Source organism: Ornithorhynchus anatinus, chromosome 2, assembly GCF_004115215.2.
Source record: "Ornithorhynchus anatinus isolate Pmale09 chromosome 2, mOrnAna1.pri.v4, whole genome shotgun sequence".
NCBI classification, from domain to species: Eukaryota; Metazoa; Chordata; class Mammalia; order Monotremata; family Ornithorhynchidae; genus Ornithorhynchus; species Ornithorhynchus anatinus.
In genome coordinates this window covers 46,257,273-46,283,519 of record NC_041729.1, presented here as the reverse complement: position 1 = coordinate 46,283,519, position 26,247 = coordinate 46,257,273, and the positions used below count along the sequence as shown (strand labels likewise).

Genomic DNA, 26,247 nt, shown 5'->3' with positions numbered 1-26,247 from the left:
CCAGGATTAGAACCCTGGACCTTCTGACTCCCAGGCCAGAGCTTACTAATGCATCCAGAGGCTCAGGCACTCAGTGGGGAGGACTGAAAGCTGTTGAGGGAAATTTGGGCTTGTCTTTGAGGTGCAAGCTCCTGCCGCCAAAAACGTAAAAAAATAAAAAGAAAAACATCTCCCCAAAAGGTGTGAGAGAAGCGTGACTGAGACATCAGCAAACACACTATGCCTGACCCAGTTGAGTCGTGGCCTTCTGGGATTGAACTGCCTCCAAAATGAGATCAGAGATGTTAGATGGGCCTTATGTGGCGAAGATCTCCCACTCACTACCACATCTACTTTTTTTGCTTCTTTCCAGCAGTGAACTTCTTCCTCTGAGTTTCTAGGGGCGATACTATACTGGGAAATGAGTATTCAGGGGAAACTCTTGTTTGGGACCTCTCAATAATTCTTCCAAAGCCCCCTCACATGCTATTTCTCATTTTGTTCTTCCTATTTATTGAAGGTTTTATACAGAAGCAACATGCCAAATGTGTATAGAGCAAAAGTCAGGGTTTAAAAAAAGAAAACAAACCACCTGAATTATGTATTTGCCGATGGTGTTCAGGTTACCATATTCTATTCATTCTTTTTGTCATTTGATTTAAAGTTAAAAATAGTCTTGTTTCCCAAAGCTGTAACCCTGCATTTGTGCTTTTTTCAGTTTTCTCAACTACTTTAAAGGCTGTTAGTTCATTGTTCATAATAACATAATCATAATCATAGTTCATAATCACTGATGATTATGAAATTGAGGTCCAATGGATTAAGTGACTTGCCCAAGGTCACAGGTGTATCCACGGCAGGGCGAGGAGGACTAGACCGCAAGGGATCCCAATTTCCTCCCCTTTGGCTCAGCCCACTAGACCATCCAGCCCATGTCCCAGAATTCTCACCTTATCTAAAATATAAGCGTTATGTATAAGCCTCAGATTGGATTGGGGATTTCCCTATATTATACCTTGGAAAAAGGAAAGACGGAAATTCCCTATCCATCTCAGGAGTTGGGAACAGCCTCAGTTTTCCCATCTGTAAACTGGGGACTATGAGCCTGAGGGACAAGGACTGTGTCTGACCTGATTAATTTGAATCTACACCAGCACTTAGAACAGTGCTCTATTCTGAGTATGCACTTAACAAATATAATAATAATAATAATGGTAATCACCCAACAGGCAGGTGTACAGTCTCGTCATGGAGAAGGCCAGGTGGACAGGAGATGTGGACACCACACATTTACACTTCAGCCGGATGAAATCCAAGCAGGGCTGAATGAGCCAATTGAACATGTCTTTCACCTACAAGAGGAATCAGAGGTAATTAGAACACACAACGAATGATGGCTAAGGGCATGAGTTGACATACATCTCTTGTCTGCTCCAAAACCTCTAATGGCTACACATTTCCCTCCACATTAAGTAGACACTCCTTACTTTTGGCTTCAAGGCACACCATCAGCTTCCCCCATTTTACCTATCGACTCTCTTCACTCGCTATTCCTCAGATCGTGCTCTTTGCTCCTTCCAAGTTGCCTGACTAACTGAAGCTGGCTCTCAATCCTCCCACCAACAATTCCTTGCTCAAGCTGTGTCCCGAGTCTGAAATTCCCTCAAATTCACCAGACCCCAACAAGCCCCGCCTTCAAATCTCTCCTAAAATCCCACCTATTCCAGTAAGCCTTCCCCGATTAACCCACGATAACCAGGGACACGTCACTCTAACTCCTCTCTTTAGCACTTTTTTTTGTTGTTGTTTACTACTCTCTTCGGTATCTACTGAACAGATCTATTTTAATTTCATTTTATAAGCAAAAATAGCCCTGGTACTACAAATGTCAAACATGACAACACAACAAGGAACAGCCCTTTGTGCACATCATATTCCTGGGACTGTGGATTTGTAATTGAGTGGATAGAGCGTGGGCCTGGGAGTCAGAAGGACCTGGGTTCTAATCCTGGCTCTGCCACTTATCTACTGTGTGACCTAGGGCAAATCACTTCATTTCTCTTTGCCTCAGTTACCTCATCTGTAAAATGGGGCTTAAGACTGTGAGCCCAATGTGAGAGGGGGACTGTGGCCAACCCGATTTGCTTGTTGCCTCCCCAGCGCTTAGTACAGTGCGTGCTACACAGCGACCGCTTAACAAATACCATCACCATCATCATCATCATCCAAGAGAGTCTGCCCCACCGCCTCCATGGAAAGTCCCTCCTCAAAAACCACCAATGGTCTCCCACTCCTCTCCTTATCAAGCAGAAACTCCTGTCCATCAGCTTCAAGGCACTCCATCAACTCCCTCCTCTCTACTTATCCTTGTACCTTTCCCTCCACAACCCAGCTCATACACCTCATTCCTCTCAAACTAAATGACTCCCTGTGCCTCAACCCTCTCATTGCCAAGCCCTTGATCACACCCTCCCTCCTGCTTGGAACTCCTTCTCCACTTCACATTTCAGCAGATCACTGCTCTCCCAATCTCCAAAGGCCTTCTGAAATCACAGCTCCTCCAGTAGGACTTCCTTGATCAATCTCTCATTATGAGAAGCAACGTGACTTAGTGGAAAGAGCACGGGCTTGGGAGTCAGAGGTCGTGGGTTCTAATCCCAGATTCACCACTCGCCAGCTGTGTGACTTTGGGCAAGCTGCTTAACTTCTCTGTGCCTCAATTATAAAATGGGGATTAAGGCTGTGAGCCCCTCGTGGGACAACCTGATTCCCCTGTACCTACCCCCACACTTAGAACAGTGCTTGGCACATAGTAAGTACTTAAATATCATCATCATCATCATCATCTCTCCTCCTCGCCACTGCCTCTTGAGCACTTCCGGGTTACTTAAGCACTTGGTTACTCACCTACTCCTCTCCCACTGTGCCCTGATATCTGTTGCTTTCCCCCACTTGTAATTGATTTCAGTGTCCGTCTTTCCCTCTAGATTGTAGACTTGGGAAGCAGCGTGGCTCAGTGGAAAAGAGCCTGGGCTTCGGAGTCAGAGGTCATGAGTTCGACTCCCGGCTCTGCCACTTGTCAGCTGTGTGACTGTGGGCAAGTCACTTCACTTCTCTGTAGCTCAGTTACCTCATCTGTAAAATGGGGATTAACTGTGAGCCCCACGTGGGACAACCTGATTCCCCTATGTCTACCCCAGCGCTTAGAACAGTGCTCTGCACATAGTAAGCGCTTAACAAATACCAACGTTATTATTATTATTAGACTCCTGGAGGGCAGGGATTGTGCTTACTAACTCGCCCAAGCACTTGGTATAGAACTCTGCACAGTAAGAGCTCAAGAAATATTATCTATTGCCTCGGCTTTTAATTCTCTAATGGCTCTCTAATTGGTTGACATTAGACTTAGAGGGCTGACATTAGACCCTCTGCAATTATACCAGAAGTTCGGGCCCAGTGGTATTCTCAGAGATCTCGGTTTAACCAGGCAGAGGGACTGGAGAGGCTGGCAGGAGCAGAGCTGTAGTGCAAGTCTGACATTTACAGTCACAGACCCAATTCACTAGCCTCCGAGACGGCTCAGGTCCTAACTGGTGCCGAAAGGCAGAACTCTGGAGCCCTTGGCCCACTTTCCTCATTCTTGGAGGCACTCGGGGCAGCTGCAAACACCCTAAACCCAAAACTGACTCCCTGTGGCCTGCTGGAAGCAAATCCTGTTACTCCTCAGACCTCCAACTCGGCAAAATTCACAACAGACCACTGGGCAACCTCACAATGCTCACGACCCACTCAATTTCATAGGTGTCAATAAGCAATTTTAGTAGGAGGGAAACATTCCCTCTCTGCCTCCCACATCTAAGGGAACCCTGTGATTTTTAGTATACAATCAGGTCTTGGAGGTCCATGGGAGGCAACTTTTCATTTTGAGCCTGGAGGAAAATGGTAAAGTAAGAATGGGAGTTGAGGGAATTGGGGAAGAGGCCTTGCCATTTATCCTCTCAGCTAGCTATATGCCCTCAAATTTAAACTCAGGACTGCAATATTCCTCCCTATTGCATCACCTATCATTCAAAGGTTCTTATTGAGCGCTACCTATGTGCAGAGTACTGCACTAGAGTCCAAACCCTTTAAGCACTTACCCCAACTCCTCAGCACTTATGTACATTCTCTTACACTAAGTTGCTTCCTCTCCCTGTAATTTATTTTAATGTCTATCTCTCCCACTAGATTGTAAGCTCCTTGAGGTCAGCTATCAGGACTACTCACTCTGTTGCACTCTCCCAAGTGCTTAGTACCGTGTGCTGCACTCGGTAAACGCTCAATAAATGCCACTGACTGACTGACTGAGGTGGCATCGTCCCAGTGGTGGGATGGGAAAGAACACCAGGCCTCACCAGTTCTCGGTGTTCATTTGAAAGGGTGTTGGGCAAGGTGTCCATATATGAGTCCTTCAGGGGCTGCCAGCCTAGCTGATGGGCCTCCATGTAGATCATCCCACACCTGGCGAGAATAAGCAGTTCACCAGTCAGTCACAGTACGGGCTTCTTCTCCCAAGACCTCACCCCATAAGAGCAAAATGGAGGGCAGGAGGACGGGGGAAGAGGGAAAGAAAAAGAGAAAAAGAAAAAGAAAAAGGAAAAGAGGCAAAGGAAAGAATGGGGGAACCAGGTCTAATCCCGGCTCTGTTGCTTGTCTTCTATGTGACCTAGGGCAAGTCACTTCGCTTCTCTGTGCCTCAGTTACCTCATCTGGAAAATGGGGCTTAAGACTCTGAGCCCCACATGGGACAGGGACTGTCCAACCTGGTTTACTTGTATCCACCCCAGCGCTTAGAACAGTACCTGGCTCAGAGTAATCACTTAAATACCACAACAACAACAACAACAATGATAATAATCAGGACCCAGCCCATGGTCACTTCCTTCTCCCTTGAACACCAAGGGAGAGGAATCCTACCTGCTGACGGTGGCTGGCGATGCCTGCTCCAGGTCAGCTGGCTCAAAGATCAGGCTCATCTTGTTGTTCATCTGAATGATTTCTCCACTCATTAAACACAGCTGGAAGGGAAGTCAGACATGAGGTTAGGTTCCATCTCCAAATGAGCCTTTGGGTAGAGCATGTTCAGTTTGTTTTGAAATAGCATCACAAATAAATAGGCAGGATTTACCAGTTTACATAATTTCTTTCAAACCAGCCCAACCTCTCTCTCCGTAAAATTAACTGTATCAGATTTTGGTTCTACTTGCCAAAATCTGGTAGAAAACACCGTTACAACACTGGTTGACATGTGGAGTGAAAAATTGTTGTTCTGCAATGGGCCACTCTGGGTTTTCTTGGAGTTTTGATATTCCTGGAGGTGTGGATTATTTCTCTCCTCCTGCCCTAAGGCTGAATTAGCATTTCCCCCTTGCAGAGATACTGAAACTGAGGCCAAGTGGGTGAGAAAACCTGAAAAGGACCACTGGGAAGGTTGGTGGCAGAGTCAGAATTTAACACCCCCAAATTCTTCTGAACAGCAAATCTCTAGCCGCCTGCCCCTCTATTTGAGCAAACAGACTGTTTCTCACTTGGAGCTACGTCGTGGATTCCAGTAGCCCCCTCCCTAAAGCCTTCCTTCACTGTATCGCCTTCACTAAGAAACATGTGGCATCAATGCCATGTTTTTGAGGAGAGAGCAGTGCTAGGAAACCTTCCTTTTTTGGCCAAAGAAATGGAAGTATAGAGGGGATGATAAGTGACTGCCGGTGGCAGTCAAGAGGGAGAAGGCAAGAGTGCAAAAACAGTGGGGAAATGAGAAAGAGGGAAAGGAATAGGGCAGTGGTTGATTGTGTGGAGCCCTCAAGGGGATTGACACCAACTGTTCTTAGCTCTGCAACTCTGACTTCCCTCCCTCCCTTCCCAACTTCATGGAGGAGAAATAATGAACCAAACAAATAAACTAAACAAAGTCCAAAGTCGTTAAGGGCATTGTGGAAAAACTGGTGGCCTAAGCAGCCGAAACACAAATCTCTATATCTTGGAGACCCGTACACGAAATTCTCCCTAAAGGGAGAGGCCAGTTTAGGCTCTAAGAGACAGCCAGGTGGGCCTCTAAGTGGGACTGCATTGTCCAACCCACAGGAGGAACAGGGTTAGAAAAGGTGGCCTGATTTGCAATATCTCACCTATTCTGCACATGTGGGGAAATCACACTGCTATCAGCTGCGTTTTTGAATATGAAGGTCATCTAATGCGTGTGTGAGGGTATACCTGAGTGATTGGGGATGACATACATACTATAAGGAAGTCACCAAAATTCCACAGGTTAAGTATTCTGGATATTCGCACTGTACACACTCACGGTCTCTCAATCTCACTCCCTCGAGCGAGTGAGTGAGGCAGAATTCATTCCCCCACTCATATCAAGGGACTACCAACCGGGAGCTACCTTCTTATTGTCATCCAGCACAGTGTTCATGTTCTCGATCCAAACCGCATCCACCGGCCCGTCAAATATAATCCACTTTCGCTCTTCGGTGAGAGAAGCCGCTTGCTCTCTAAAAGAGGTTGCCAGAACCCCGTCTGTCCACTCATGGCTGACTGGGTCAAAGCACCCATATAACTGACCCATGCTGATGGCCTTGGGATTAATGATTTTATATTCAACAGCAAACTCTTCCATCGAGTTGGCTGGGCAAGAACAACAAATACAGAGCATTACTAAAAGTCCTGGATTTTTACAAAATGAGATCGCCCAAAACAATTTCCTTTTCTATTTTCATCTAGGTCACTAGCTTTATTTGTGACTCTTTTCTTCTTTGGAAAGGTTCCCATAAGTCTCCCTCCAGCTGGTGAGAGGTTCTTGGGTTTAATCACATTCACAAGTGACTGTCTCAAGCTGCCCTGAGATCCTAATTAAAGATTACAATATTTCTGTCCCCCCCTCTGAGGTTTGCAATTCAGTTCTATTTCTGGTTACCACACTGCAACTCAGGGGCAGCTGGATTAACAACCTGATATCATCTCCGCAGAGAGCATCCACAAAGCCGGGAATTAAGTCCTTTTCCGTAAACGCTGGGGAAGCCGGTTTGGATCTTTACCTGCGAACAAATCGCCTAGAGCTCCCGCCAGCACTTTGTAGGCAGAGGTCTTCCCGCCCATGGGGTCTCCAACGATCATGAAGCCGTGACGCACGAGCATCATCTCATAAATCTACATGGTGGGGGGAAGCCAGATGGAGAATAAACATAGCATTGCACACAAGAAGCAGTGAACTCACGTAGACAAGAAGGCTTTTGCTTCAGCATAAGGAGGATGGTGAGGTCTCCCAAGGTCCTTTTTAATGGTATTTGTTAAGTACTTACTATATGTCAGGCACTGTACTAAGCGCTGGGGTAGATCCAACCTAATCAGGTTGGACCCAGTCCCTGTCCCACATAGGGCTCATGGTCTTAATCCCCATTTTACCGATGAGATAACTGAGGCACAGAGAAGCCAAGTGACTTGCCCAAGGACACAGAGCAGACAAGTGGTAGAACTGGGGTTAGGACCCAGGTCCTTCTGACTCTCAGACTCGTGTTTTATCCACTAGCCCATACTGCTTCTCAAATCACTGTTCCATGAGGAACAAAGGATGAGTTTCAGTCCTGAGACTTCAGGACCAAGAATTTACAGAGAGAAACTGATTACAGTGCTGGTGACTTGGGCGGTGTCACTTAATTTACACTCTTGTCCCTGTCAGGCACGGTTCTGTTGGGGTAAAGAGTGCAACAAACAGGCAGGGGTGCAGCTTATTTCAAAGTGCCCAGGAGGTTTTCTTCTGCACAGCCCCCTTTGATGAGCACTTTGGCTACCATATCCTGCCAACCATGAGCCAGTGGGAGGGTGCCTTGATAGCCACTGTGGTCTTTTGCCCAGGTTAGCTATTTTTGAGGATTCCTGTTGGACCTATCTCCTAGAACCCCACAGGTGGTTCTTCAATCAGAAGCCTTCACGACAGATGGTATAGTCACAACAGACAGAGCTGAGCCTCGAACCCAGGTCTCTTGATTCCCAGAGCAATGCCCTATCCATTGGACCAATAACAGGGCAAGAATAAGGGCCATATGCAGATGTTGAGGGAGTCGAGCCCTAGCGTCCCAGCACATCCAAATCCCATTTTCTTAATGTTATTAGCTGAGATTCTGACATATGGGAATTTAACTTATCCTCTCCCACTATTTGTTTAGTGCTTACTATGTGTCAAGCACTGTTCTGAAAGCTGGGGTGTATACACATTAATCAGGTCAGATACAGTTTCTATCCCACCTGGTGCTTTCAATCTAAGTAGAAGGGAGAACAGGCATCGAACCCTTATTTTACAGTTGAGAAAACTGGGGGCCAGAAAAGTTAAGTGGTTTGCCTAAGCTCACAGAGCAATCAATCACATTTATTGAGTGCTTACTGGGTACTAAGCACCCGGGAGAGTACAGTATAACAGAATTGATAGATATGTTCCCTTCCCACATGACCTTACAGTCTAGAGGAGACTAGGGAAGTGGCAGAGTCAGGATTAGAACACAGGTCCTCTGACACCCAGGGCTCTGCTATTTTCATGCTGCTCCTTGATGAGAAAGTATACTTCCTGTAGTATTTGTACTTATTGAGGTCCCCCTGGGCATAATGCATTGTAATAATAATAATTATGGTATTTGTTAAGCACTTACTATGCCAGCCACTGTACTAATTGTACTAAGCATGTGGGAAATACAAAACAAACAGTAACACATTCCCTGCCCACAAGTCACTTACACTCTACTGGGGGAAGACTGACATAAAAGTATCGGTCCTCATACAACTGGTCTTAAATTAATTGGGCTGTCTTTAAAGGTATAGCTTTTTCTCCTCTCTCCCCTTCTTCTGTGCCTCTTCCCCTTCTTGCTCATTCCTACGGCTGTCCTCACAACCCTAGCACCAGTTCCTCTGTGCAGAGAGCACTTTTCTGAAGTTGCTGAGTAAAAAGTGCTCTTGAGCCACAGGCTGAGATACTACTCTGCAGAAAGGAGTGACTGGCTGGTAATTCCACCTTGGGAATCAGATTCTCTGGCCCCACGGGCAACCAAGCACTCAAGCAAACCATGGAGATTAATTTAATACCCAAGATCAATCATTTACTTCTGGGAATGTCCCTTGCAAAGGACTGACTTCCTGATAGGTGGAAATCCAACTTTCTACACAAGAAATCTTCCCAATAATCCCGAGTTACTGGTATGATTGTGGATTAGATGGAATATAATCTTGGAATATATACATATACATATGTGTATATGTAAAAACATTAATTCTTACATGTGAGTGGGAGGGAGAGGGTGACTGTGTGTGTGTGTGAGCCAACAACTGAGGCTCACTATTTAATCTTTACAATTAGATTGGAAGCCAAAAAGCTGGTCTAGGGGGTTTTAGCTTCATCCTTCAGCGCCAAAGATTTCAGGAATCCGTGGGCAGAGTGAAGTCTGGATTCTTGATCTGTGTTTTCATCTCTGCTTCTGAATATGCCTAACGATTGAGGTTTTCAAGTTGCAAAGCTAAACTCATTCCTCACTAGCAATTTAACGCTACTTCAAGCAGACAATTCGGAATAAATCATTTAGCTGACACTTGAAAGAATGAACGAATGAACAAAATAAGGGCAGGAGAAACTAACCTGGATAATTTTTTCAATAAACCACGGAACTGGTTGGAGTTTCCTCTTTTCAATAATTTTATTTAGCGACTGGATTAGAAGCTCATAGTCTGGTTTAGGGAGGATGACACCGGGAAACAAGTCCGAGATGATTCCCTGTTAATAAAGAGAAGGGAGAACCCTTATGAAAGTCTCCCAGTGATGTCCGGCTGCCCACTAGGATCAGTAAATCTATTGATCATTATTATTAGCAGTATTCACAGAGCATCTCCTACGGGCAAAACCCAGTTCTAGGCACTGAAGTGATTTTCAGCGGGGGATTCTGTCCAGCCCCATCAAATTTGGCCTGGATTTTTTTCAGCAGTTACCAGCCTGTTGCTCTCCAAAACTCAGAGCCAAGAAAGAGGATTTTATGTGTTTTCCCCCTCCTCATCCCAGTTAACCCATTTGAGTATCTGCAGCCAACATGGCCTGACCTGTTCCCAGACCAATAACTACCCAACGTGCAATATAATTCACCTTTCAGGACACTGCTGCCCAGAGCTGGAGGAAATCAGCAGCTCCCCACGTTGGCTTTGTGGGCCAATTGACGGCCAAACTTCAAGGCTAATCCTGGCCCTAACTTCCATCTTGGTTGCCTGCTCTGCATCCACCACTCTGGGTGAAAACTAAACTGAGTCCAGGAGCCCAGACAGAAACTCAGCATCCTGGCCAAGGTGTCAATTCCACTGATTACCTGAAACAGAGGTACATCTTGGGCCAAGAATTTGGCCAGGTTGATGTCCAGCAGGGCACGCAGCAACAGGACGCTTTCATCTTCAGCCGGATACTTCAGCTTTAGGTTCCCGGCTGCCGTGAGGACCGACTTCACCGCTCGCATGCCGTAGTCATAGTGATGCTGGGAGGATAACTGCTCAGAGCACAGGCGGTAAGTGGCAACAATTTTCTGGGCAAGACTGGGAAGGGGAGGAAAAAAATGTGTGAACATCCCAAGTGGGATGAATCCCTTGCATCTTCCAGGCATCTTTTCTGTCTCTTAACCCGCTGTGGGCTGGCACCTCAACTCCTAAATAATAATAATAATGGCATTTATTAAGCACTTACTATGTGCCAGACACTGTTCTAAGCATGGGGCTAGGTACAAGATAATCAGATTGGACATACTCCCTGACCTAAAGGGGCTCATAGTTTTAATCTCCATTTTACAGACGAGGAAACTGAGGCATAGAGGTTAAGTGACTTGTCCAAGGTCACATAATAGAGAAGTTGTGGAACCAGAATTAGAACCCAGGTCCCCTGACTCCTAGGTTTGTGCTGCTGTCCCACAGGAGAATGTCTATTATTCAAAAGCCCTCTCACTGAGCAATAGAGGATAAAGAGGTCCTCAGGGCACTCAAAGCTCATCTTCTACTGATTTTTCCAAGTTAGAATCCCAGCAGAGCTGACTCATACTTGGCTTCAAATGATACATTAACGGGTTTACTGCCAGCAAAAGTGAACTTCATCACACGTTTCTAAACAAGCCCAGACACAGAGCATAGAACTCTAGAGATAAAACTCCAGCTGCCAAAGAAAAGAAGAGAAAGGACACCATAGACGGTTTTTCTTCCACTCTCCCAGTAATTTTTCCTCAGCTGTAGTCCACCTTCTACCTTCTTGATGGCAGCCTAGAGTGCTAAGACAGACTTTGGTAAGAATGACCTTTGATCCTCTGGCCTACAGGCTGGGAGAGGAAACTACCGTCAAGAACGAGAAGGGCTGAATATAGAATTTCATGGAGGGAAAAAATCATTTCTGAATTGCAGGGGGGTGGGTGGCAGGGGCAATCGGAACCAGCAGGAATGGAACAATCAATACAACTTGCCTTCTAGAGTCAAGAAAGCCCATGGAATACAGGGAGATTTCACCGATCAAAGCATAATCCGGCACCATCATGGCAACAGTTCGGAACAAAGCCTAGGAAAAAATGGCCCGCAAATGAGAACGAGCAGACAGTGGGAACATTCAAGCAGAGCCTGGGTCGACCCAAGCGGGGGAAAAGGGGAAGGGGAACAATTCAGAAAAGAACACTCATTACTGGGGAAAAGATGTGGTGTGGGTCCACGAGCCTGCAAACTCACGGGCAAAGATCTAGTCTACCAACTATATCATACCCTTCCAAGTGTCTAGGACACTGCACTGCAGACAGTAAGCAATCAACAAATGCTATTGATTGATTGAAAAAATGAACCAATCAATTGTATTTTTTGAGAACTTACTGTGTGCAGACCACTGTACTAAGAGCTTGGGAGAGTACAACACAAAGTTGGTAGATATGTTCCCTGTCCACAGCAAGCTTCCAGTCTAGAGGGGAGAAAGACATTAATATAAACTATAGATAGGTACATAAATGCTGTGGGCTTGAGGCTGAAGTGAATATTAAGTGCCTAAGAGGTACAAGTTCAAGTGCTTAGGAGACGCAGAGGACAGTGGGAGTCAGGGAAAAGAAGGCTTAATCAGAAATGGCATCTTGGAGATGAGGCCTTAGTAAGGCTTTGAAGGTGAGGAGAGAGAGATGATCTGGCATATGTGGAGGGGGAGGGAATTTCAGACTTGAGAGAAGACTTGGGAAAGAGGTCAGCAGTAAGATAGATGAGATGGAGGCACAATGAGCAAGCTATCACTAGAGGAACAAAGTGTGTGGGCTGGGCAGGGGTAGGAAAATCAGTGAGGTGAGGTAGGAAGGGGAAAGCTGATTGAGTGCTTTAAAGCCGATAGTAAGGAGTTTCTGTTTAATGTGGAGGTGGATGGGCAACCACTGGAGGTTGCCCATGAATGATGGAAACTGTCTATCTTGCCCAACTATCATTTTACCTCATTGGTGTTGATACCATCTTACTGTCTAATAAGTACACTTTAAATAAAATTGATAAATTGCCTATCCTAGTCAGAAGAATTTCAACCTGGATGTGCTGAATTATGTGACCAGGGGGAATGTTTGGGACTGCAATGCCCTGCGCTAACTGAACTTGGACCTAGGGACCCCTCAACTCTGAGTATAGTAGTAGCTTGCATCAGGGGATCAGGAATACAGAATGGAGTTTAAAGGAAAATCACACTGTGAGGAGCTATGTGATCTCCCGAGAGGATTACTTGCTGGTGGTTCTAATAATAATAATAGTGATGGTATTTGTTAAGCACTTACTATGTGCCAAGCACTGATCTAAGCGCTGGAATAGATACAAGGTAATCAGGTTGTCCCCCTTGGGGCTCATAGTCTTCATCCCCATTTTACAGATGAGGTAGCTGAGGCACTGAGAAGTTAAGTGACCAGCCCAAAGTCACACAGCTGATAAGCGGCAGAGCTGGAATTAGAACCCACGACCTCTGACTCCCAAGCCTGTGCTCTTTCCACTAAGCCACGCTGGTTCTCCTGCCTGACAGGGAAAGGTCGGCGGTGTGGAGGTTTGGGGAACAGTTCGTGTTCGGGGCGATTTACTTCCCCATCTAAAAAACAGGTGTTGGACAGGGATGAAATAATTACATCTCAAGTCCTACCAGTGATTCTGATTGATAGCTGGGCTCAAACTGTTAATATTATGCAAGGGAATTTTGAAATTTGAGATCCAACCAGACCCTGTTTCTTGCAGATCTAACAGCGTTATAAAAAGCTACCAATATAGGCCGGTTTAAGATGAGAAAGTCAAGATTGGCTGCAAACCAACCAAAATCTACTCAAACAGGTTAGCCCTAGAAAAATAACAGCAACTGTGACATCTGTAAAGTGCTTACTATGTGGCAATTAATCAGTGGAATTTATTGACATTTCCTGTGTGCAGAACACTCTACTAAGCGCTTGGGAAAGTACACTATAACAGAGTTAGCAGACATGTTCCCTGCCCACAGTGAGCTTACAGTCTAGAAGGTACTGAACTAAGTGCTGCGAAAGGTACAATACCGTCAGATCAGACACAGTTTCTGCCCCACATGGGTCTCACAGCCTAAGGAAGGCAAAGCAAGAATTGAATTCCCATTTTACAGATGAGAAAACTGAAGCACAACAACCCCCAATCCATGGGAAATCTATTAGGGCTATTCTGCCACATTCATTCATTCATTCAATAGTATTTATTGAGTGCTTACTATGTGCAGAGCATTGTACTAAGCGCTTGGAATGTACAAATCGGTAACAGATAGAGACAGTCCCTGCCCTTTGACGGGCTTACAGTCTAGTCGGGGGAGACGGACAGACAAGAACAATAGCAATAAATAGAATCAAGGGGAAGAACATCTCATTAAAACAATAGCAAATAGAATCAAAGTGATGTACATCTCATTAACAAAATAAATAGGGTAATGAAGATATACATACAGTTGAGTGGACGAGTACGGTGCTGAGGGGATGGGAAGGGAGAGGGGGAGGAGCAGAGGGAAAGGAGGGAGAAAAGGGTTTAGCTGCGGAGAGGTGGGGTGGGGGGGAGTAGAGGGAGCAGAGGGAAAAGGGGAGCTCAGTCTGGGAAGGCCTCTTGGAGGAGGTGAGCTTTAAGTAGGGTTTTGAAGAGGGGAAGAGAATCAGTTTGGTGGAGGTGAGGAGGGAGGGCGTTCCAGGACCGCGGGAGGACGTGGCCCAGGGGTCGACGGCGGGATAGGCGAGAACGGGGGACGGTGAGGAGGTGGGCGGCAGAGGAGCGCAGCGTGCGGGGTAGCTGCCTCACAGGAGGATTTGACATTTTACCTTCAGATTATCCGGAAGCTCTGCTCGTCCTGCATACCCAGGATTCATAGTGATGAAGACCGAGCAGGTTGGATTCAGAGAGATCTCAGTCCCTTCAAAGATGAAGGTTTTCAACTTTCGGATGATGGCCTGCTGGATGCTGAGAATCTGCTGGGCAACCACTGACAGCACCTCCACCTACGATGAAGAAGCTCCTTAGAACTCTCAGGGTTCCCAGATCCAAGCCCTACCTGCGGTCCTGCCTTATCGCTTCTTACTGGATACTACTAACTCACATCCTCCAGACAGAAAATGACATTTTGAAGCCTAAAGGACATTTGGATCATCCAGGTAAGAATGGGATGCAGCGTGGGCCTAGTGTAAAGAGCAAGGGCTTGGGAGTCAGAGGACCTGGGTTCTAATCGTGGCTCTGTCAGTTCCTTGCTGTGTGACCTTGGGCAAGCCACTTGACTTCTCTGTGCCTCAGTTTCCTTAACTGCAAAATGGGGCTTCAATATCTGTTATCCCTCCTACTTAGACTGTGAGTCCCATGCTGGAAAGGGATTGTGTCTGACCTAATTAACTTGAACTTACCCCAGCGCTTAGAACACTGTTTAACACATAGTAAGAAAGATTACAATCTTGGATGGTTACTATATTATGGAAAAATCCTCCAAGTTTGCAACAAAATGCCAATAGTCCAACTGGGGCCTTAGCAAATATGTGAATAAGCACGATCACATCTGGCCTGGGTGGGAATTGGCAAATATGAAAAAAGGATAGTTCTGTCCAGTACTAAGACAGAAAGAATGTTGATTCCTGTCATCTCTCTTTCCTGACCCCAGGATCCATCTTACCTCAATCCTATTGAATTCATCAAAGCAGGACCACGCTCCAGACTGGGCCAGCCCTTTGAAGAACTTTCCCATGGCTTTGTAATCCAATCCATCAGAGCAATTGAAGACAACGCACTATGGGGAGAAAATGTAAAGAGACTTTTGGGTCATGGCCACGTTGAGGCTATGGCAAAGATGTGGCCTTAGTCTTCACAGCTGAGGGAGAAAGGGCTCAGTTGTGGACTTCTAAAATAAACTTGAGCGAAGGGGGATGGACTTCAAACTCCTGCAGAGTTGGGATGAAGGGGAATTAGGGAGAAGTCTGTAAACCCTTTGAGGGCAGAGATCACGTCTTTCACTTCCACTGTACTCTCCCGAAGCACTTAGTAGCATATTCTGCACAGAGTAGGTATTCAAGAAATACTAATGATCCAATTCAGTTCTACTCAGATTAGGAATCAATTTACAACCATTTCTCTGCTTCAGGCCTGTGGTCCAGGGCTGGGGGGAGGGGGCGGGAGGCAGAAGGGTGGAATGGGTCATGATTTAGTAAGGCATGGCCAAGGTCTTGTTTCAGAAGCTTGGTGATGGTAAGATATCATCAAGGAAAGGGATAGGAAGAGAAAGTTGAAAGTGACAATGACATCAAAGGGGAGAGATGAATCCTTCTGGTACCTGTTTAGCCAGAGCTTTGGCTAGATCTTTGGTTGTTTCGGTCTTGCCTGTCCCTGCAGGGCCCTCCGGGGCACCCCCGAGGTTCAGTTTCAGGGCACCCATTAACGTTCTGAAAAACAAGAGCCCAATTCACTCCATGCTGAAGGAGGGAGAACAGGAGAGGGGAGAACTGATCTCCAAACTGGCCTGCTCTCTGTTCTCTCGACCATCCTTGCCTTCTCCTCCTCCATGGGATCCTCAGCTCTCCCCCCAGTCCCCGATTCTGGGTCACTTGGGAGCTGGAACCAGTTCGGCTAGAGGCCCACTACCTTCTACTCTCCTTCAAGCCTCCAAGAGAAGTTGTAAGAATGAGCTAGTGAATGGGTGTAAGACACCTGGGGATGTGAAGGGCAACCGAGCTTGACCAGAACCCCCGGCCACCCAGCCTTTTATCCATTCAGATTTCACCACGGTAATTTGCTGGGGTTAAAGTCAAAATCAATTCATCCTGGAGGAGAGGGGTTGGAGGAGAGGGGAAGTAGAGCATTTAAACACCTGGCCGGTCCCATGAGATTGGGTTTTGCCCTAGGACGGGGGAAGGAGGCAGGGGAGGCAGGAAGGCAAGGCACCTGAAACTGTGGTGTATGTGAGAGCTGGTCTGGCTCACCCTGTAGCCCTGGGAGGAAAAGGAGAGTCCCAAAAGTCCCCAGATCAGGATGGAGGCCACATCTTGAAGGCCAAAAGAAACAGAGTAGCTCTCTCTACACCTTGGAGAAGCCGACAGCACTTCCGGCGACCAACTAGCTGCCGGGGATACGTTCGCTTCTCTGTGCCTCAGTTCCCTCATCTGCAAAATGGGGATTTAATATCTGTTCTCCTTCCTACTTGGTCTACTTAGAGGTCAATGTGGAACCTGGTTATCTTGTAACCTAACCAACCCAGCGCTTAATATAGTGCTTGGCACACAGCGCTTAAATACAATTACGATTATTATTCTCTGCCGAGTTACCTTGGGCAAGGGACTTAGCTTCCTGTGTCTCAGTTACCTCATGGGTAAAATGGGGATTAAATCCTCCTCTTTTCCACTTAAACTGCGAGCCCCATGTGGGACAGGAATTGTGTCCAACCTGATTCTCTTATATCTATCCCAGCGTTTAGGACAGTGTCTGACACACAGGAAGTGCTTAACAAGTACCAAAATAAGAAAAAGATGGGCTGAGGAGCAGGCCCAGGTTACCTGTAGCAGCGGTCTGTGAGGGGGGTGATCACTAGCCGGGGGGAGTTGCCCAGGTACTCGTAGCCATACAGGGCCTCCGTGGTGATCATCCGCACCACCACCCCGTCCTTCTCCCAGCTGTAGCGCAGCTGTGAAATCCACTGGAAGTCACTCAGGTCGGAGACTTGGTCCTGGGCCAATTTGGCTACCACATCACGAGCTGTCAGGACAGACCCCAGGCAGTCGCGTCTCTCATTAACCGCGTTTGGCGTTAGTTCCCCAAACCCCGACAAAAAGTCACTTTCCTTGATGGATCAAGGACCCTAATCCCCATTCTCATCTCTCAAGAGGGAGACCAGTCGCTCTGCACCGAGGTGGCTTAGGGGACTAGGCTGGTAGGCTTTGATTTGGATCATTCCAGCAGCTGAGGTCTGCTGCAGGCAGGGATTAAGCTGGTAGGCTTCGATTTGGAGCATCCCAGCCGCTGCGATCTGCTGAGGTCACAAGTCAGCCACTTACCGTGTACGTCGATGACAGTGAGGGCGCCGAGGGTGAGCCGAGCACCGCTGGACAGCTTTCCCCGCACCAGCTCAACAATCTCCGCGATCTGCAGGTTGTTCTTCTCCAAGAATGCCTGCGAGAAGAATCCAGGAGATACAGAGCTCCCTTGCTTCTCTGTAAATGATGGATTCCCACCTAGCCCCGCTCACTGGTCTGCCTTCATTTCTTGCTCCCTTCCAGTTTATGCTCTCTGCTCTAATCTAGAAAACCTGCTTCCCATTCCTGGGTTCTGAATTGTTTTATGTGTGATTCCTCCCCATCTGGAATGTTAAAATCATGTTCCTCCCCTCTCTTGAGATTCTCCAGAAACCTCTGTACAGACCAGCTGTCAAAGCAGAGAAGCAGCGTGGTTTAGTGGAAAGAGCTTGGCCGTCAAAGGACGTGGGTTCTAATCCTGGCTCCACCACTTGTCTGCTATGTGACCTTGGGCAAATCACTTAACTTCTGTGTGCCTCAGTTACCTCATCTGTAAAATGGGAATTAAAAATGTGAGACCCAAGTGGGACAATTTGATCCTTGTATCTACCCCAGCACTTAGAACAGTGCTTGGCACATAGTAAGCACTTAACAAATATCATAATCATTATTATTATTAAAGCAGACCCCAGAAGTAGGAGGCCCCAGCTCAGCTTGGGAGAAGGTTCATTCATTTAATCGTACATTCATTCAATCATATTTATTGAGCACTTACTGTGTGCAAATCATTGTACTAAGCACTTGGGAGAGTACAATATAACAACAAACAGACACATTGCCTGCCCACAACGAGCTCCCAGTCTAGAAGGTGGAGGGAAAGAGAGGGAAGAGGTCTGCAGAAGGCAACGACTGCACTTGTTCTCCTCATTAAATCACTCCTTCCTCTCCATCCCTTTCTAAAACAGCTCCAGTCTGAACCCAGAAGCTGGAGAATGCTCTGCCCAAGACCATTACATACCTGGAGTTATCCCTACCTAAATCTATCCTACTTCTGCTTTCTTTGGTGGGTTTGAGTTGGCTCTGAGCTCCCTACTAGACTGAAAACTCCTCTAAGGCAGGGACTGAATATTATTCATTTTCCAGAACAGCCCACAACACCTAAGGCAATTTCTGCACACAGTAGGCACTGGTTCAAATGGAGCTCAGCTGGCTTCCCCTCTCTGGGAAGCCCAAAGCATACATCACACCCAATTCAATCCCACTCTTATCCCTGGTCTCTAGGAAGAGGGAACAGTAGATGAGGTACAGTATGGTCAAATAATTCAACTTGGAAACCCAGTGAGTCAATGATAGAGGACCCATCAGACAATTCTCTAAAACCAGTTTCTTTCACTGAATTAATCAGTTTAAAAGAATTTTCCTTACATTAGAAAAGAAGACCAAAATAGACCCTTCTGATAGTGGAGAGTCCAATTTCACTGCCACTTAAAGGGAGCTGGGCAAGTAAGCACATGTCCATATGTTCTGGGCCAAAAGAAATCAAGCAGTACTGGTCTCCCTCCTTCTAGTTTCTACCCTCTCTGGTCCAATCTTTACTTTGCTGCTGAGATCACTATTCTAAAACATCATTCTATATAATCAATCGGTGATATCTATTGAGTGCTTACTAAATGCAGTGCACTGTCATAAGTCACCCCACTTAGAATCTTCAAGAGTTACCCATTCCTCTTCACACCAAACAGAAACTCCAAGACATTGGCTTTAAGGCACTCTTTCAGCTTGCTCCCTCTTACTTATCAGTTCTCTGTCTCTGTCTGTTGCCGAATTGTACATTCCAAGCGCTGAGTACAGTGCTGTGCACATAGTAAGTGCTCAATAAATACTATTGAATGAATGAATGAATACTTCCCAGCTTCTCATTCCTGCCATGCAAATCTACTCACTCTGACTCATTCTTGACTTTCCTTCCTCCAACTCTTTGCTCCCTGCCTGAAATCTCTTCCCCATTCAGACCCACCAGAACACATCTCTTCTCTTTTTTTTTTCTTCTCTCCAGGTTATGAGTCTCCCAATCACCACCCAAACACTTTAGGGCCCCCCTCAGCATTTATGCATCCTCAACCACTCATTAGCAAAGCATGTCTGCACATATCAACTAACAGGTTCTACTATTTAAGCACTTCCCCATCTACGTATCCATCTTTCTAGTTCTCTTCTTCCTCCTACCTGTACAATATTTTGTATCTGTTTCCCCCATTAGATTGTGCCTTCTACTTCTATGGTAGTCTCCCGAGCATTTAGTCCAATTCTCTGAACACAGGTGTTCAATAAACACTACTGATTGATTGACTAGTTAAAGAACTTCCACTTCTCCTTTTGGTTGCCTTTTTTGGGAGACTCCTAGGAATTTGGCAGAGAAAGGTGAAAGGTATTTGTTACTGAGCACCTGGCTATAAATGCTAAATCTAGGAATGAGGGAAAACATAGGAGGGAATGGAGACAGCTGAGAAAGGACGCAGGGACTGAATGATGCAGGGAAGTGTATGTGGAGCTGGGGAACATTTTGCGGGAAAAAAAGGAACCCTTGAGCAGATTTCTAAACATTGGAACTCTTCTGTAAATTGCGGGTAAAAGGTGAGAAGCATCTCTTGGACAATATTCAAAGATTAAAAGCACTAAAATGTCAGGCCTCACTGGTAAAGTCTTTGCTGTAACTGCTTCAGCCACTTCCTGGGTCCAGTAGATGGATGAGACACAGATAACCACTTGTCCAGGCCACTGCAAAACCCACTCTTTCCTAGGAACCTGGATAAAACAGAAACTCCTCGTGAGCCAGAGAGTAATAATTTTCCCAAAATGAGGGGTAAATGAGTTCCGGTGAGGACCATGAAAGCCAATCAAATGAGGAGCATATTTCCGATTCAGACATAAAATTAGGAGGAGAGATCACTAATCAGCATGGCCTAATAATAATAATAATAATTGGGATATTTGTTAAGCGATTCACACGTGCAGGCACTTTATTAAGCACTGGGGTGGATACAAGCATATCAGGGTGGACACAGTCCCTATCCCACAGGGGGCTTACAGTCTCAATCCCCATTTTGTAGATGAGGAACTGAGACCCGTGAAGTGAAGTGACTTGCCCAAGGTCACACAACAGACAAGTGGCAGAGTCAGAATTAGAACCCATTACCTTGTGACTCTCAAACCCATACTCTAGAGCACAGGACTGGGAGCCAGGAGACCCAGGTTCTAATCCCATCTCTACCACTTCCTTGCAACATGACCTTGCACAAATCACTTGACTTCTCCATGGCTCAGATTCCTCATCTGCAAAATGGGAATTAAACAGCCTTTCTCTCTCCCCTTCGGTCCGTGAGCTCCGTGATCTGATTGCAATCAATCTACCACAGGGTTTGGTATAATGCTTGGCACATAGTAATCATTTAACAAATGCCACAGTATTTGTGATTTTCCCACTGCTTATATTTGTGAAGCACTTCTTAATCACCTTGATCAGTGAACCTTTCTGCTCAATGCCCTGATATGGGCTATCCAGGGAAAGTAAACTGGCAGAGAGGTTAGGGGACTAGACCCATAACACCAGCAGGACAGTGGTATGATTAGAACTCAGACTCCCTTAGTTCCCAGTCTTCTATAGCACATTTTTGACTATCCTGCCTCTTTTACGGCTCCTAGTCTCTTGGTCTCACATTCATCTTTACCTTGGCATAATCTTCAATCCCAAGTTTAATCACATGCCGAATGCTTTCAAGCATCATCTGCTCCACTTGCAAAAGCCACTTCTCCACCATACCCTACAGAACAAGAAATACCGACAGCAAGCCATGTCACAGCTGAAAACACTCCAGTCAAACTTTAGAACATCTTTAGACCTGGAGTCAGAAAACCAGCATTTTCACCCCCTGCAGCTACTATTTCTTGGCTCTATTTATGTCCTCAAAGGGCCTGCTTGTTCTCTCTTTAAGCACATGATCTTGAAGCAAAAAGGTAATGCTGACTTGGTGACAAATATTCACTTCTGAGGAAAATGTCTGTGCTGACTACCAGGCCAGGATCATTAACTTCCTAAAAACTTCAATACAAATGAGGATCAGAGCCTCAGAGAGAACCAGTCCACTCACATCCAAGCAGTGCAAAAGTAAAGAAAATAAAAAGTCTGCTCAAGAAAAATGCTCTTAGTTCAAACTTGCCTGTCTTGGGTTCCCCCTAATAGGAAACGGCTTCTTTGACATTCCAGCTGAACTCAGATTGTGAGAAGGGGAAGCAGGCTTTGTTTAAGCTGAATGTCTTATTGTGAATCAATCATTTGCATTTATTAAGTGCTTACTAGATGCAGAGCACTCTATTAAGCACTTAGGAGAACACAGTATAAGAGAGTTGATAGACATGTGCCCTGCCTAGAAGGAGCTTACAGTCTAGAGAATGATTAGAGATGCTTCTAAAGTAGAAATGCAGTTGCTTATAACTTCTACGATGGGGGAGAGGGAATTTGTGGGATTCAGGACATGTAAACAGAGGGTCACAAGCCCATGTGAAGAGCATTCTAAGCACACGGAAGCATTATTCCATTGTAAAATGGGGAGACCAAGAAAGAAGTACATTCTTCCCGGAGAAAGACTGTGTGGGTTAAATCTCATTTTGATCACCATTTCAGTACGTTCTCAACACATTTCAACAATTAGCCCAAGCACCACCAACCCCGATACGTCGAAGACTTGGCTGAGGCTGCACTAAGTCTGCCTCAGGAGCTCCTTAGCAGAGGAGTAAGGGCAGGAAGGGACAAGAGGAGATACTGCTGTCCTAACAATAATAATAATTGTGATATTTGTTAAGCGCTTACTATGTGCCAAGCACTGTTCTAAGCACTGGGGTAGATAAGAGATAATCAGGTTGGACACGGTCCCATCCCAGATGGGGCTCACAGTCTTAATCCCCATTTTACTGAGGTAACTGAGGCCTGGAGAAGTAAAGTGTAAAGAAGTAAAGTCACACAGCAGACATAGCCGGGACTAGAACCAATGTCCTCTGATACCCAGTCCCATTCTCTGGCCTTGTCCATGCACTCTACAATTCAGTTTCAGGGTAACGGTGGGGTGATAGAGTCAATTCCCTAATCATATCATCTTCATTGCCTTAAGTCTCTTCCCTAAATGTAGAATGCCGAACGGTCACTCAACTGAGGGTCTGACAGTCTTGTGCAGAAGGCAAAATTTCTAGCAGCCCGCTAAAGCTACTCTCCCAGCTTGTCCTCCTTTCAGACCACCCAACTGACCGACAGAGAAAGGAATAAATAAATAAATAAAAATGCTATTTGCCTGTCCTGCCACTAATCGTTACTGGCCCCAGGCATAGAGCTGCGGGTAAAGCTCTTTCTCAAGCATAACTCAGTCACCCGACCACTTAAAACCGCCTTTCATTTGTAGCCTAGCCTGCTGATACAAGTTGAAAAAGTGTTACTTTAGCTTCAGCAGGGTAGATTTTGTTGGTGAAAGGAACCATTTCCTTCTCAGAGCTGATCATGCCCACAATTTCCAGCTCATTTGTGAACTCGAGCTTGGCGATGCCCTCGAAGCACTTCTTTAAGTGAGGCTGGACGCGGAGAGGGTCCTTGGTTTCTGACAAAATCTCCAGCAGCTCGTCGTTCGACAAGAAAAAGAACCTGTTCAAAACCAAAAACAGAAGCCAGGCAGAATCCCCTTTCAAGGAACCATGTGATCAAATAGGAAACCTGGAGAGAACTTGTAGACTTTTACATTACAAAAGTGGGTCGTGAAAGCAAATTCAATGAATCGATCATATTTAATGAGCACTTCCTGAGTGTGGGGCACTGTGCTAAACGTTTGGGAGAATATAATACAACAGAATTGGGAGACACAATCTCTGTCCACAGTGAGCTTACAGCAAAGTGATCTGTTTCCCCCCTTTTTGCAAGAACAGGAGTTGCATGCAATTAAATGAATTAATTGGTAGCAATCGACATTAACTTTTCACCCCATATGGCCTGGCTGTAGGTAGAACAGGGGCAGGTGACCGGCCGCTAAGAGCCTCATACACATTTGAGTCCAGAAGTTGGCATCACCTCCAGGGCTGAAGGTGGGAGGCCACAGCAGTGACTTCTGAGCAACATCCATGGCAAACTGGGGAAGCAAAGCTAACCGGTACAGAGGAGAAACCCTGAAGACCACCACTGCCGGAACAGAACTCTGCACCCATGAGATGCTCAATAAGTGCTACTGATCGAACAATACAATTGAGTAATTGATTGACTGAAGAAATTCACTTTTCCCTCCTTCCTGCCACAGAGACATTTCTGGAACTAAAATGCCTTGAATGTGGAGACCAAGGGCTCTCGGAGAGATAGGGATACAATCTGTCCTCTCAGGGCACTGCCTGGGCCTCAGACTCCCCCATGAGCCACGATGGAATGGCCAGAGAACTGCCAAATGGGGGCAGAGGGCCAGGCATCACAAGATAGCAGTGAGCAGCTGGCAAGGGGCAGTTTATCCCACATTGCCTTAAGCAACCAACCCGGAAAAGGTTCAGTAGCCCCCAGGATTTACCTTGGGAAGAACAATCTTTTCTTCTCCAAGTAATCATTCAGCCCCTTCTGGATTTCTTCCAACAGAAAATTGGCTTCATGGAGTTTCTCCAGCATCCGTGACTGTTCAGTAGCTACAAGCACTCTGGTGTCCTTTACCTTTGGAGAAGAGAGTGGGACAGGAGATTTGCACTTTCTGACTCTCCTGGCTCCATCACTACTCTGCACCTTTACCTTTCTTTCCATTTGGAAGGGGAATCTGGGGCATTTGAGAGGTTCCCTCTCACCTATTCCCCCCCCCACTTCTCCTTCCGTGTTCCAAGCCTGGCTTACAGGGCCTCATCTTCATGGAGTGCATAGCTCGCTGTGGGCAATAACACGATGGAGACAGAAAGCTATGCCATTCATTCATTCAGTCCATCATATTTATTAGTACAAACACTGTAGCCTTCCTGCTGAGGCAGGCAGGAAGAGGCAGTGGGAATCTTCACATTACCAAGAAGGTAAGAGATTGGACTGGTTGAAGAAGAAAGCAGTAATTTGGCAAGAGAGGCCTCTTCCACTCTGGGATATCAACGATTGGACCCCAGACTGCAGAAAGTTCCATTAATGATGCCCTTAACATGCTCACTAACACAAGCCCATAAAGAAATATCTTTGTTTCCTTCTTTTTCATTCATTCCACTCAATCGCATTTATTGAGTATTTACGGTGTGCAGAGCACTGTACTAAGCACTTGCAAGAGTATATTAGAACAATAAACAGACACATTCCCTGCCCACAGTCTAGAGAGGGAGACAGATAGTAATATAAATACATAAATAAATGACAGATATGTACATAAGTGCAATGGGGCTGGGTGGGGGGATGAATAAAGGGAACAAGTCAGGGTGACGCAGAAGGGAATGGGAGTAGAGACAAGGAGGGCCTAAGCCCTCTTTTCCTCAAGCCTTCCCTAAGGAAGCCTTGTTATCAACTGGATTCTAGGGGTCTCCTGTTTCTATGGTAAACCCAAAGGGCTTTTTGATCAAGTCTCTGATTGACGCACCACAGAGGGAGACGCATCAGAATGAACCTTCCTTTCAACGTTATCTTCGTGAGCCTGTCCACAGGCATGTATGTAGGCCTACTGAATAGCACCTATGTGGGACTGTCCCTAAGCACCTATGTGGTACTTTTCCCTTGGCACCTATGGAGGTCTGCTCTGTGACACCAATGTGCATCTTTTCTAGAACCACCTCCAGACCACAAGGCTCACCATCAGGGCTTAATGTTCAGGGCTTAAGTTCATTAGGGCTTGCCAAGGTTCAGCTCGGAAATTTGTGGGAAGCGACATGGAACCTCTGGACAGTCTCAGCATCCCCAAGGTGGGTGGGTGCACCCAGCTGGGACCCTATAGAGCTGAAAAGAAGACTGCCAGTTTTGGGAGCAATGGTTCTGCTATCAAACCTGTCTTCCCACCTGCCCCAGTTTGAATATTCTGCACAGAAGATGATCAATTCAGGCACCAGGGAGATGATAAAGATGCCATTATTCAGTGCCTCGGAACCTCTACTAGTATGAATTTAGCACTGCTCCCAGAAGACTTTCTGAAGAGAGGAAGATGTTAAAGTGACTGCGAGTAATTTCTTCAGAGCCCCCAGCCCAGGCCCTACCTCTATTCCCTGGGTCCCTTGTGGTTCGGAATAACTAATTTTCAGTTGCCAACTCTTGGTCTAGTTCTGTGGGGTGTGAGTGGTAATTCTCTGGTGAAATATCATTCTCTTTCATAGCAGGCCCTTCCCAAAGCCACCAGAGATGTCTTCATCTCTGCCATCGGCCACATGGTCAAAGGCAGAGATGGAACTCAGAACCTCACAGAAATCCTCAACTCATCAGGCTAGAGAGGTCAGCTAGAGAAGTAATATTTTTATATTTCTATCCTCTGGACAACACCAGAAACCCAGGATTTCTGCCCACTGGCCTCTGGGGGTACTTTTGGCAGAATCTCAATGTTTCAATCAATTGCATTTATTGAGCACTTACTCAGTACAGAGCACTGTGCTAAGTGCTTGGGAGAGTACAAAACAACAGATTTGGTAGACAACTTTCCCTGCCCACAAGACGTTTACAGTCTAGAGGGGGAGACAGACACTGATATAAATAAATTATGGATATGTAAGTAAGTACTGTGGGGTTGAGGGTGGG

At 46.1% G+C, this 26,247-nt stretch overlaps 1 protein-coding gene across 2 annotated transcripts in view; it reads right to left on the bottom strand.

Annotated features, from left to right (window-relative positions):
• The window catches only part of DNAH3 (dynein axonemal heavy chain 3), a 118,243-nt gene that overhangs the window by 42,217 nt on the left and 49,779 nt on the right, over positions 1-26,247 (bottom strand). For both annotated transcript variants that reach the window (XM_029058240.1, XM_029058241.1), the window contains exons 23-39: positions 24,083-24,219; positions 22,980-23,181; positions 21,224-21,316; positions 20,190-20,300; positions 17,538-17,652; positions 17,040-17,238; positions 15,824-15,932; positions 15,170-15,283; positions 14,334-14,510; positions 11,484-11,575; positions 10,356-10,575; positions 9,641-9,775; positions 7,059-7,170; positions 6,407-6,648; positions 4,936-5,036; positions 4,374-4,479; positions 1,202-1,331 (exon numbers count right to left, since the gene is read on the bottom strand). In XM_029058240.1, coding sequence (XP_028914073.1) covers positions 1,202-1,331; positions 4,374-4,479; positions 4,936-5,036; positions 6,407-6,648; positions 7,059-7,170; positions 9,641-9,775; positions 10,356-10,575; positions 11,484-11,575; positions 14,334-14,510; positions 15,170-15,283; positions 15,824-15,932; positions 17,040-17,238; positions 17,538-17,652; positions 20,190-20,300; positions 21,224-21,316; positions 22,980-23,181; positions 24,083-24,219 — 2,395 coding nt within the window. The remainder of the gene's footprint in view (positions 1-1,201; positions 1,332-4,373; positions 4,480-4,935; positions 5,037-6,406; positions 6,649-7,058; positions 7,171-9,640; positions 9,776-10,355; positions 10,576-11,483; positions 11,576-14,333; positions 14,511-15,169; positions 15,284-15,823; positions 15,933-17,039; positions 17,239-17,537; positions 17,653-20,189; positions 20,301-21,223; positions 21,317-22,979; positions 23,182-24,082; positions 24,220-26,247) is intronic.